The sequence below is a fragment of the Xiphophorus hellerii genome, chromosome 19 (genome assembly GCF_003331165.1).
Source record: "Xiphophorus hellerii strain 12219 chromosome 19, Xiphophorus_hellerii-4.1, whole genome shotgun sequence".
Lineage (NCBI taxonomy): Eukaryota > Metazoa > Chordata > Actinopteri > Cyprinodontiformes > Poeciliidae > Xiphophorus > Xiphophorus hellerii.
The window spans coordinates 27,792,757-27,807,001 of NC_045690.1; the positions used below are offsets into that span (position 1 = coordinate 27,792,757).

General features: G+C 36.9%; 1 protein-coding gene across 4 annotated transcripts in view; it reads right to left on the bottom strand.

Moving 5' to 3' along the window:
- Positions 1-3,527: 3,527 nt before the first annotated feature.
- The window catches only part of LOC116709637 (protein jagged-2-like), an 81,620-nt gene continuing 70,902 nt past the window's right edge, over positions 3,528-14,245 (bottom strand). For all 4 annotated transcript variants that reach the window (XM_032548283.1, XM_032548282.1, XM_032548281.1 and 1 more), the window contains 3 exons: positions 12,731-12,862; positions 8,327-8,486; positions 3,528-5,228 (listed from right to left, as the gene is read on the bottom strand). In XM_032548283.1, the coding sequence (XP_032404174.1) occupies positions 4,732-5,228; positions 8,327-8,486; positions 12,731-12,862 (789 nt within the window). In that variant the 3' untranslated portion in view covers positions 3,528-4,731. The remainder of the gene's footprint in view (positions 5,229-8,326; positions 8,487-12,730; positions 12,863-14,245) is intronic.

Genomic DNA, 14,245 nt, shown 5'->3' on the forward strand with positions numbered 1-14,245 from the left:
ACCTGAGATTGTGCCAAGGTGCCTTTGCAAAGTCTGTCACTGAAGGAGCGCTGCAGTTCTGAAACAGTTTCATACTGTCATGAACTGCTGCAGTAAAACAGAGTATTTTAATGATAATAAACAACTACAGGTGAAATGCAGTGAGGTGCAGGCACAGACATAGAGGAATCCAGCGAAGAACAGTGAAAAATAAGAACAATAAATATAGAGGGAGGTATGGAAAATGGAATAAGATAAACTATTCAGAGCAAATGTGGTCCAGTTGCAGCTGGGAGAAACCAAGGAAACAAAGGGAGCTGAAAACAAGCCCTTTGTAAACAGGAAAACAATGTCAAATGTAAAAGAAACACAACATAAGAATACACTAAGAAACTAAACAGAAAGAAATAAACAAATATGGCAACACCATTCTAACAATATTGAACACTGGGAAACAAGCTGACAATGGCAAGACTTACTGAACACAAACACAAAAGAAACTAAATAAAATACAGACACCTGTGAATCCCTGACACATGCATGGGGTGGGACCAGTGCTGATGTGTCATATCCACAGATATGTGTATAGGGATATACAGTATGTGTGTGTGTCTTTTAAGTTCCTCCACTACACACCATGGTCAGCAGGTAATTCCCTGCTGAAGTTCATCAACGTCAATGAGGAGGAGCATAATGAGAAGCAGAACCACTGAAGCAGACGCCAGATTGTTTTCTCACTCATCAGCAAAACTGCCTTTCTGCGTTCTTCCTGAGCGACCCACTAAGACTGCAAAGGTTGTCAGATGTCAGATCCCTTTTCAATAAAATACAGCAAAGTCTGTGTTTAAAGCTTGATCAAATGTGTAAAGGTTTTCAAGGGGTGTGATTTTTTTTTTTTTGCAAAGTGCTGTAGCATCTGTTGCTGCTCAGATTAAAATGGCATCATAATCTCAGTTTTGTCTTTATACAGTGAAATGTTCCCATTGATCCTCTGCATTTAGTGTGAGTCTTGTCTGCTGCTTCATGGAATGGCATGTACTATAGGTTACAGGTTAAAAATAGTTAGACTTGAATACAAAAACCATGTAGAGTTATGATTTGGAATTTATTTAATTTTCTCTCTAAACTTCTTAGTAAAACTAGTAAAATACAGAAGAGAAATATTAGGACCAGGAAGTGCTAGTTGGGTTTAAAGTCTCAAAATGGATTTAAATAGATTTTGGTCTGCATCTCTGGATCAGTTTACAGGCTGTATTGTGGGGCGACATGTGATCCTAATACCATCACTGCTTCCTCTCTCTCGCTTTGCCACCACCACTCACACACCTTCATTGTACTTCTCTCCAAGTAGGTCAGTGAGTGTGGTGCACTGTATGTGCATGTGACCCAAACACTGCACCATCCAGGATTCCTAGCACATTTCCAACTCTTCTCAAAACAACTGTTGGGCTAATGAACTCCCAGCATGGCACATAATGTCCCACCGAGCATTAAGGATATCCATCACAGCTGCTGGAGGCTTTTTATGCAGGGCTGTCTATTGTTAATCATTTCCCACAGTGTCATTATAAGGGCAGATAGAGTCACACAAATAACTCACCTCATTGGCTTGGCACTAGAAGAGACAAGGGATTAATAGTTGCATATGTAAATGTCCTACTGGACAAGATCACAAACAATGATTTTCCTTACTCAATAAACCTGAAGGCAACTGAAAGCAATCTTCATTATTACCTTCTCAGCACAGCACATGCCTTTTATTGAGTCTTAAAACTCTGATTGGGCAAAAGTAGAATCAGTAGGGCTGTTTGTTTCTGGAGACTTAATGTTGGCCATGGTTGGTATACATAGTTTTGTAATAACTGATTATGTCTGCTAAGCGAATGCCACTGACAGATAAGATTTTAACATTCTAACTTTTTTGATAAAAATGTGAATTCTGGAATGGATAAACACAAAATAAAATAAACTATAATAATAGTAGCAGTAGTAATAATAATAAAAGATTTTATTTATAATGCCTTTTACATCTTCAGATCTTCAATAGCTAAAAAAACATGTGATAAAAATAAAATGGTTAAAGCTTTTGTCTTTTTCTCTTATTCTATTTAATAGTGCTATAAGTTTTTAAATTTGTATTATTATTTTTTTTTACCCCTCCAGGGGGTCTTTTTGTAGGCTCTAGTGTCCCTTATATCACAGTAGGCTGACAGGAAACGGGGAAGGAGAGGGGGGAAGACATGCGGCAAATGTCGTCGGGTCCGGGAGACGAACCCGTCGCGGGTTCGACTCCCGGACTCAAGGCCTCCAAATACGGGTCGCGCTAACCCCTACGCCACCACGCCACGCCCTTAAATTTGTATTTATAAAAGTATCAAATACACAGCAACATTATCCACGAGAGGAAATGATGAGTCATCAATAAAGACTCAACAAAATCATTTTTGGTATAAAATACTTTAATAAATAATAGGATTTTTCTGGAAAAAAAGTCAACCAACAAACCAAGTTTTTCAAAATTTTGTACAAAATCATTAAAAAATTCTGCACATTCAGTTTCTCTTCCAGGGCTAACACATAGTACATTTTACAGTCAGAAATTGAGTGTAGGTTCTCTTTCATCATCATTAACAAAAATGTTTGTTTTTTTTAAAATCAATTTTCATACACAAATATTGACAATATTTGATGTTACCCCGTAAACACTCAAAAGAGTGATCAACGATTATACAACTTGTTCCCTTCATAAAACCAGGAAAACATAACACAGGGAAACAAAATGATGAGAAGAATCTCATGCCTACAGTATGAACTTTCCCATTCCTACCATAAAGCCTGCAGTGAGGATGTTGCTAAAGGCCACTTTACTATCAGGCACCCTAACACTCTATAGTGATTACACTGTCAACAGACTGTAAAACTGTAGATCTGAACCTGGAACATGAGGAGGCTAAAGAGAGACTGCCGGCTGTGACCCATGAAGTGTGAACTGAAAATAGAAATCAGATGCATGTAAGAGCCAACTTTTGCTGGTACATGTAACAGTTTTGAGTCAATTTCAGTTGTCTAAAAAGACAACATGCAGCAGAACAATGTAGCCTAAGTCCACACGAGTTAACATGCTGATCTATCTTCTCATCAGTCCTGACTTGCTTTCTTCTCCCTACTTCACACTATCCCCACATCATGATGCTGCCTCCACTTTTCTTAGCTGTGGGGATTGAAGCCTTTTCAATTGTGCATTTCCTGTTGCATCTATTTTAAGATACTGGAAGACATGCACAAAAGCATGAAATGGGTAATGGGGGAGGCTCTACCAACAATATCTGATCTGTGCATAGTCAGTTGTGCATCATTATGTCTGCTAAGTGAATGCCATTTATAGGTAAGTATCTAAAATTCACATTACTTGCCTTCTGAGAGTGTGTTTAGAATCGGGAGCACAACATGCATGATTTGATCTGGATTCGGCTAAAGAGCAACTTGAGCATAAGACGTCTGTCATGAATAGTGAACTGTTTCAATCAGAAGGCCTACAGGTTGTTATGCTGTTCAAAAACAATACTTTAGACTCATAGGACAAAATGAGGAAATTCAGAGCCAGACCTTGTACTAAACAAGGACATTTATCAGTTTTTTTTAATGTTGGCCATGGTTAGGTTTTTGTGTTAAGATCATAGCAAGAATATAGTAATACTGGGACCAGTGATAGAACAGTAACAAACTATACAATGTCTTCACTGCTGTTTTGTTTTAAAGAACAAAATGTACTTTTGGGAACAAGGATTCAGGAAGGGATGAAAAAACGCATATATCATTTTGAAAGCTCAAATATGCCAAAACTAAATATGAAAAGTAGTTTGTCGAACCATTCACAGGGCTAACTCTTCAAATGCAGCATTTGCACTTTAATTAGAGGAACAAATAATCTTTAAACAATTCTGTATTAATAATTAGGTTTGAGAATTTACAAAATCTGAACATGATTCAAATAAAATCTGCCATTAATAAACGGAATGACATACAAATCCAAACATACAGGAAGCCTTATTGCTGTAATACAAATAATCTCTTAACTTACTAAAATCAAATATACACAGTAATTTCTGTCCTATTTACAAGTGTTCTGTACATCACAATAAAACAAGCATTAGAGGCGAGAAGTTTGTGATTATAGCTACTTTCCCTTTATATGTATTAAGAATCTTCTATTGTAAAGAAGGGAGAAGTTAGCAATTCAAGGCACTTTAATTAAAAAAAGAAATACTGAAAGATCACTGCGTAGAAAAATAAGAGACAATTCTCATTTTAAAAGGGCAAATGCAAGAAATTGCAAGCTTCAACAAAAATAAAAAATTTAAAAAATAGAGAAAAAAGCTATTGTATGCATCAGTCAGCCAGGTTAATATGCCAACTTGCACACAATGTAAATCTTTTTTATAGATGTCAGGGTTTGGGCTGAAGGTAAACAGAAGTCAGCCATAAATGTTCACCTTAATGATAAAAACAGAAAGCTTCAGCTTCCCTGTAAAGTTTTGAACCAAAAAGAGAAGCTTGTGGACTCCAGAATCCCTGAAGGACTTGATTTTTTCATGCCACTTTTTAAGTTTCTTACATGATTTAAAAAAGCCTCCAGCTGCAAATAAAAGACTTCAATAAGGCATTATAAACTCAATAGAAAATGAAAGCATCTGCAGTCTTCATTTGTGGTGCAAAAGTTTTAAAGTCTGTGACTCTGAATTTGTTATTTGTTCACACACAGAGGTCTGTAATGTCCTCGCTAAACTTGGCTGCATTCAGGTTTTTACATCGGTTGTCTTTGGGGCTGTATGCCGTCCGATGCGGTGCCTTCACTGGGCCGCTGCGTGTCGTGCACATCACCTCTGCCTTTATGTTGGTGCTCCTGTCCTGAGCTCCCACTATGGGACACTTATGAGACAAACACTTGTCCCCCAAGCCCAAGACCATCTCCTCGTCTTCCTCCAGCTGCTGCTCCTCCTCCTCAGGCTCATCACACGTCCTATCAGAGGGGCCTATTAATTTCTTGCATTCGTACTGAATGTCTTTGTCTCGGTTGTCCTTTGGGGTATTGCTCCGTAGGGGCTCCAGCTGGTTGTTAACGGTGGTGTCTTCGGACAGGGCGGCTCTCTCTCGCTCTTTCTTTCTTTTACGGGTCCACCAAACACAGACAACAAGGCAGAAGACCCAAAGGAGGCTGAAGACAACTCCAAGCACAGGGACTAAATAACCTGAACAAGAATGATACAAAACATTTAGAAGTTGACTTAAAATGTTGCTTTGCACATTTATCTACATTGTGTTCCAAATTATTACGCAAGTGATATTTTCTCAGATTTCCCTAAATGGTCAATGCAAAGGATGGTCAGTATAATTTTCGAGTCATGAACTATTACAGTATAAATAAAATTTTACTGAACAAAGAACGAAAGCAGTATTATTTTCAAAAATAAAAAACTCAAAATGTACTGTTCCAAATTATTATGCACAGCAGATTTTCTAAACATTTTATGGATTATAAAGAACTGCAAACGGTCATTCTTTGAATGTGCAGCATTAAGTGGCCACATGTACTAAAATCAAAAGCTATTTCAATCAAAAACATCTTAACAGATCGAGTTCCATGTTAACATAGGATCCCTTCTTTGATATCACAGCACAGTTGTTGCATCTATTGAACTTGTGAGTTTGTGGAAAGTTTCTGCTTGAATTTCTCTGCAGAATGTCAGAATACCTTCCCAGAGCTGCTGTTTTGATATGAGCTGCATTCCATCCTCAGATCTTCTGCTTGAGGAAACTCCAAAGGTTCTCAATAGGGTTGAGGTCAGAGGAGGATGGTGACCACACCATGAGTTTCTCCTCTTTTATGCCCATAGCAGCCAATGACACAGTGGTATTCCTTGCAGCATGACATGGTGCATTGTCATGCATGAAGATGATTTTGCTACAGAAGGTACAGCTCTTCTTTTTGAACCATGAAAGAAAGTGATCAGTCAGAAAGTCCATATACTTTGCTGAGGTCATTTTCACACCTTCATGGACTCTGAAGGGGTCAACCAGCTCTCTCTCTCTCTCCCCATGATTTCAGCCCAAAGCTTGACTCCACCACCTGCTTGCTGACGTCACAGCTGTGTTGGGATGTGGTGGCCATCCACCACCAATCCACTGCTGCTTCCATCTGGACCATCCAGAGTTGCACACCAGTCATCAGTGAACAAGTCTGTTTGAAAATGAATCTTCATGTGTGGCTGGGCCCACTGCAACTGTTTCTGCTTGTGAGCTCTGGTTAGGGGCCCAATAGTAGGTTCATGCACCTCAAGCCTCTGGAGGATCCTCCACCTTGAGGTTCCAGAGGCTCCAGCAGCTTCAAATAACTGTTTGCTGCTTTGTAAGGGCATTTTAACAGCTGCTCTCTTAATTTGATGAATTTGTCTAACAGAAACTTTCCTCATTGTGCCTTTATCTGTACAAACCCATCTTTGTTTTGAATCAGCCACAAATCTCTTCACAGTACAATAACGCTTCAGTTTTCGTTAAATATCTAATGTTTTCATATCTTGTCTTACGGCACTACACTATCTGATGATTTTCGTCAGCAGAGATTCTTTCTCTTTCCCATATTGCCTGAAACCTGTGGCCTGCTTAATAATGTGGAACATCCTTCTTAAGTAGATTTCCTTTAATTGAGCTCACCAGACAAACTAATCAACCAGCTCTCTGAAATTAATTATAGTGATTCAAAGAGCCCTGACACACAATACCATCTATAAATTTAATAGCACAATAAAAATTGTATCTTTATGACACTTAAATCCAATTTGCATAATAATTTGGAACACGGTGTACATGCAATTAAGGGTGTTAGTAGAGGTATAAAAATACACGCTATTTGCAGGCAGATGAGATTTTAACAATATTGTTAAGAAAACTAAAACGCATCCTTAACTTTTTGGTTACAAATAGAGTAAAGGTTTGAAAATCACAAACTGTGACCTTTATATTAATCTTTGTTTCAGTTCAGTTTTAATTACAAAGTATTTGGGATTTTGATCAAGAGATGATCAAATGCAGTCTAATTTGATTAAAAAATGATGAAAGTCCTTTAAGAAGCTCAGGAGCAGATGCTGAATTTATGGTTATTAGCAGCTACTGTAATTGTTAACCAGTTGCAGCATAGAAGAACCAAATCACTGTGTATTTTTTAACTAAAATCCCAGAATGCTCCAAACCATAATATTTCAAAGTACTGGAGTCATTAAAGTGTTGTCAGACAACTTAATGTTTTGGTCAAACAAAAAAAAAAAAAACATTTAAAAACAAAAAACATTTTTAAATCAAATAAATAAGTTGTCTGTTCAAGTTTCAAATATGTGTAAATGCATTATTTTCATCAGAGGAAAAAAATACAGAGCTTAATTTCAGAATTTAACTAAAACAGCACACTTAAAACATAAAATATTAATGCATTCAAGTGTGTATTTTTGTTTAAAGGCACAATTTCCTCTATTGCCGTTTAGTATAGCAAAAACATATTTTACAGTAGCAAGCATAACTGTTTAGCTTAATAAAAGAATTGTTACAAGCCATGTGACATTTCTTCTAGTGAAAGAGTCAAATTTCATCAGACTTTATCGGTTGACTGTGTTATGGAAGAACTTATAAAAGTCTTTAGTAGAAGCAACGTTTGTGATTCAGATTCCAACTTCTCACAGAATTCAAAAGAGAATTCCAACATCTAAAATGCTCCAAGTTACGTAATTTTTAACCAACAGGTATAGTCAATGTTTAAAGCTCTTTCATTACTTCTTCTGATTACTAATTTCGACATACTGTTTCTTAAAAATGTTTCCTAATATGCCCATTGAAAACAAACAGCTAATATCACCTTTTTCACTATGCAGAGAGCTGGTGGATAGCTCCTCACACTGACAAGAAAAATGTCATTCTACCACAGTGGTTAATAAGCTACCTTTGTCAGCGAAGTCAGTAGAGTTGCAGCCAGAGAGTGAAATTATTGTTGAATTGTCAGTAAGTCAATGAAGCAGCTATTCACACATTAAGCTTCTAATTACAATCATGTAAGTGTTTCTATTAATGGTTTGGTACATATCACAGTACTGGGTTCACAGTTTTTTGTTTTTCCATGTTTTTTCCTATTTTCAAAATATCACATCACCATTAATCTTCCACCAAGAATCATTTTATCTTTGATTTCTATAACACCCAGGACCTGTGGCTTATACAGAATACTCTTCCACAACCCAGTTGCTGGCTTTGATAAAGAGCAGAATGAAGAAAAAATCAGTTTTGCCATTAAAGTTGGACTCACCTTCAGCTCGACATTCAGCCTGCATCTCCACCCTGGCCTCCACTACAGCTTGAAGGATGGTGCTGTTGTGGTATTTGGACAATGCACTAGTAATGGCAGCTGCTGCATTCTGGATATAGCCACAGTCACTGTCCTTCAATTGTCCATCCATTTCAAAAGACTGCAGAGAAGAAAATAATAAAGAAAGACATGAAACAGTTGTTAATAACTTGGGTGTAATTATTGAATTTCATCATTTTTATGCAGTCATTGGACTGAATAAATGACCAATGGTCAGTGGTCATTGGTCATTTGATGAATAACCATCAAATGATGGTTACTCATGGTGGAATAACCATGAAAACCAATTTGATTTCTGAACTCTTCCTGAGTTGAAACATTAGTATTGTTGTTTCTAAATGAATATGAACTTGTTTTCTTTGCATTATTTGAGGTCTGAAAGCACTGCATCTTTTTCATTATTTTGACCATTTCTCATTTTCTGCAAATAAATATTACATTTTTGCTTGGAATTTTGGAGACATGTCAGTAGTTCATAGAATGAAAGAACAATGTCCATTTTACTCAAACATATATCTATAAAAAGTAAAATCACTTGGGAATAAAATGTTTCTCTGTCGGTAGATAATTGCATCGCTGCTATTAAACTACAAACATGGCCGACCGGGGTGGAGTGGAAAGTTCTGCTACCTGGAGGGGGGCGAGGCATGTCTCAAAAGACAGCAGCAAAACGAGTTGCTCTAAAAAGAACCTCAGAGCAGAGGTAAAGGAGGGTCTGTGGAGCTGCAATAACCAGGAATTCACACCAAAGAAGTTCTATCTTAAATAGACCATAAAGTGAGTGATTTACATGTGAACAGGAAGGATTTAAGAGCATGATATGTCCACTTTTAAGCAAAAGGGATGTAACACATTTTATTTACTTTCACTGCTGAGACACAATAGAATGAGACATATTAACAATAGAAATCAGACCACAGTTTGTACATTTCATTACTTGGGCTGAATCACAATAAATAGCCTCATTATTCCTTGTAAATCAAATCTAGCAAAACTGGCTACATTGCTTTTAATCAAGTTTATTTGTATAGCACATTTTAGCAACAATGCAATTCAAAGTACTTTACATCATTAAGGACATTATATCACATTTCTGTTGACAAAAAAAAGTCATCAATTGAAACATTATATTTTGCCAAGTGCTGTCATTCCGCATCAAAATGTTGGTTAGTGTTTCATTTACTATTGTTTAAAAGCAACTCTCAGCAGATAGGTTTTAAGTCTAGATTTAAAGGAACTCAGTGTTTCAGTTGTTAAACAATTTTCCAGAAGTTTGTTCCAGATTTGTAGTGCCTAGAAGCTGAATGCTGCTTCTCCATACTTGATTCTAGTTCTGCTTTGATAGACTCAAGCTTTTTTTGTCAAAGGTAAGAAGTATTTCAATTATATTTCCCCCTCTCAAAGTCTTCTCATTAACATAAGCTTTAAATGGGTGACTGACAGCCACTCGAAATGTGAGAGCTGAGAGCAGAGGAGCTGATGGTAGATAGAAAAAAGAAAGTATGCTTTTATTTCTTACCATCTTCAATGTTCAGCCTTTACAGTTAGTATTTCTCTATAAAAATCATGGTGCTTTGAGTGTTAAGTTTAAGTTATGATACTTACCAGATATTAATTATTTCTACCTACTGGATAAAATCAATGTTTATAAGGAATTCTATTAAGTGGAGTTACTCATTAAAACCTTTTATTTAGAGACTTAAAAATTTTTAAATTGTAAAGGTTTTGTAGCAGAGATTAGATCAGTGACACTGAACCAGACTCATATCTAAACAACATTAAAATACACATTTCCACTTGTCATTTTTGGTTCTACAGTTTGAACACATTAAAAGAATAATAAGGGACATTGTGGTAATAATTAATAATACTATGAATGTGACTATTAGCCATGAAATGTAAACACAATAATTACCAATTATACTTTGCGCTGATACATTTCTGCACAGTTTACGTTGCATTTCACTGTAATTTTGCCAACACCTCCAAAATTGCTCTTAGGAAATATCCCTGTTTATTGTCCCAACCAATAATTAAATGGGGTTTAATTAGTGGTTTGTAACTTGTCTTCACATTGGAAACCAACTTAATTCAAATTAAATCTTGTTCAAATTATAATGCATTAGAATCTAGTTGATCACATTGAAAAAAAGTTAACTATTTATGGAATAGTTAACTTTCCATAAATAGTTTAACTTTTGATTGTAGCAGTCACAACACCCCCCCCCCCCCCCCCCAAGATTTTTACAATGTACTGAAGAAAACTAGGAATCACACATAGAGTAAAGACATTGAAAATGGGGCTGCATGGGGCAGCAAAGGCTAAAACTACTAATGCAGTGAAATAATACGTTTGGATTGGCCTAGCCAGAATCCCGACTTCAACTTGTCAGAGAGTTTATGGACAGAAGAAAAGATTAGGGAGATAGCAAGAAGACCTTCTGAGCTACAGAGATTTTAGTGGAGACAAACTGTGAGCAATTAAGCATTTTATTATTGCTATAGCCAACAAAGATATGAAAAATTTTGGACTTCAATTTTTTTGTACAAATGTAAATAAAAAAGAATAATTGCCTGTATTATTTTCAATAAGAGAACCAAGAAAATAATGCAAAATCTAAATCTGGTTAGGGTTTGAGTGAAAATATTCGATTTAATTTATATATTACATAAACCTTCATAAAAAATGTCTGTGCATCATTCCCCTATCTACTGTACAGGCATTTGACATAAACTCTGGCTTGTAGTTACTTATTAAAAGAAGCCTAAAACTGCTAACATTCTGGTGCAACAGGAACCCACATCAACCATGAGTATTCATCTATCTGTTGTGGTTTTTGTAAAACCTTGCAGTGGATCAGGCTCACCACTCCCTTTCCTAGATCAGCTTCTCAAAGCTGCCTTCCTATCATCAGAGCTAATCCCCTGTTTAAGTGCGTTAAGCTCCAAAATTGCTGATTTCTCTCAAGTCTAGGTGGTCAAGAGAGATGGACAAGGAGGAAAACACATAACAGTAAACAAAAAAACAGAGATGCACTGGAAATCTGTTGCTGGCTGGAATCGGATTTTACTAGTTGTAATTGGTGACCAGCTGATGAATGATTTGTGCTCCTCAGTTTGGAAGTTGCTGCTGAATAAAGAAAACTCAAAGAAAAGCAGCTAGGTTTCCTACTGTGGTGTAAGGACTGTTTTTTTCCAGCTGCTGCTCACACATGGTGAGACTTCAGCAGAGAACAGGAAGTTGAACCTATTACAGTAAGGTTCTTCTGATATGCATAATGACTGACAAGTCGCGACAGAAAAGCTTCTATCTGGCTAGTTTTTGAAGAAAAACATTGCTTTATTTTACAAACATAACTTATGCTGACACATTTCTGTTTTTATAATGAAAACAGAAATAAGTCTTTTGTTATTCATAATTCTTAGAGACAAAATCTGTATCAGCAGATCTACAAAATCTGTGATTGGTGCAATTGCTAAGAAGCAATGATTCTAAGGAGAAAAAAGAGAACATGTCAGAGATGTGACATTTTACTTTCTAAGGTGTTTCCAAGCAATATAGACATTTCATCCAGAAGTTGCTGAAACTAAATTTATTCTCCTGCCTGTTGCTCTCATTTCTTTTTGTTTTTGTAAATCTAATTAAAGGAGGATGATATCAACATCCTGGACAGACTGGCGACCTGTCCAGGGTGACCCCACCTCTTGCCCAAAATGTTAGCTGGAGATAGACACCAGCACCCCTCCTGACCCCACTGGGGACAAGGGTGTTAGAAAATGGATGGATGGACATCAAGACTTGCTCTAATGTTTGCTCTCATTTATCTGAAAATTATTTAGTGGCAAGCTAAGCAATGTTTGTTTAAAAAGAATAGTAAAAGTAGGACATTGTACATTTATTTCATCCCTGTGCTTATTTAAGTAAGTTCAGAATCCACATTTAGCCAGCTGTGCTACCTGTGCTAATTGATTATAACTAAGTCCTGTTTCACTGTAACTGCTCTCATACACAGATTGTGTACTGCTGCTTCTGCTGCCACAACACAAATGGAAAAAATACCACCACTGGAGTAGGAAGGATGGAAAGAATTTATTTGAAGACTAATCTTATATTAATGTTGATTTTATAGATAAATTAGCATCAAAAGGTTGGAACTTAAAACACAAACTAGCCGATTTGGTCACTTGATTCTGTTTGGTGCATCTCAAGTTTAAAATGTAAAATTCATATGTCTTTTTTGGGCAGTCTTTATATAGCTTACATACGAAGCATTTTAACAAACATCTCATATTTGGCTGAATAGTGAAAATATAAGTGCTAGGGTAAGTATGTGTAGTAATTACCATGGCAACCTCCACAGCATTTCTTGTATAGTAGGACAAGTCACAGAGGATGATCAGTTCTCGGTCCACAGCCAGCATCCGAGTCACAGGGAGGTACCTCAGCTCAGAGCAGATGTTCTCTACAGCAGTGCCCTGCCACACACACACACACACACACACACACGCACACCCACACACACACGCACACGCCCACAAAGTAGGTAGATTAGTAATAACATTGTCAAAATGTCTAAATTACAGTGGTTTCAGATTAGGATATCCGTGTCAGTCGAGCCAAAATTATTAGCCTGATGGTGGGTCGGGCTTTTGTGGTGCATTTTATAAACTGACACTAAATACACAGAGAAGACTAAAAGAGAATACATGATCAACTTGTGACTTGCTATAAATAGAGGAGTAGGTAGCTTATGGCATAGAAGATAGAAATAAATCTTCTATGAAAGAAATCAAAGAGCAGATGTCCATCAGACTAACAAGCGCAGTGCGCAGCAAAATAATTGCACAACAGCTCCACGTTCCACTCCAATTAATCACACATCAGAGATGATAAAATCTAAAAAGTTAGAAGTTACGCTGCTTACTCTAATGATGGTCTAAGAACGAAAGCAGTAAAAGCTTAATTAAAATAAAAGGTTGGGTTTCACCCCGCTTGACGGCTTAACCAAGCACAGAGAGAAGTCTGCTTATATCCTATGTAATTACACACACATGGTCTCAAATTCACAAACAGAGAACATGACTGAGGTCACTAAATCAATCAATATAACAAGAATTTCGAACAGAGTATCATCTCTGATCTGGACACTATCTGAGAGCAAACAGCGGCGCGTTGAAGAGTTACGGACCAGAGACTTGAAGAGCATCTGGCAGCTGAACCACTGCTGAGGGGAGTGTTTGCAAGATCAGGTAGCATTCAGAGAGTCTTGCTGACTTCTGATCACTTCAGTTGGTGAAATGTTACCTGATTTCAAAACTTTGTCACTGCAGAAAAAGTTAAATGTATTCAGTTTGATGGTAACATGATGTGGATTATCTGTTCAGATTCCATTTAATTTAATTAAATTGCGTTTAATTTAATGAAAATTAAATGCAATTAAATGACGTTATCATTTTAAAAATTCATGGTAAAATTAGATTATGACATGATTTCTTTTTCCACCAATTTTTACAATGATGTACGACGAAAGTGTAGTGCAACCTTTGCTAGAAATCTATGGACATTTTCGCCCCTTCCACTGTCTAACTTCTCTGTTTTTTTGGAGAATCGGCAAATAACTTATTGATGTATTACCATCACCACCTGGTATAGAGTGTGGTTTAGCCTCTTCACCATAGTGAACCACAGGAGGAAAGTCCAGCAGAACAGTGTGTCAGGAGTATCGGTTTGCTTTTATGAGTACAGGTAGGCGTACTTGACACTGGTACCGGGACACCACTAGTTTTATTCTGAGCCTTAAATCTGCAGGTGAATCTCTAGTAGGGAAAGGAGACTCTAAGGATCTCTGTTATTGCAGT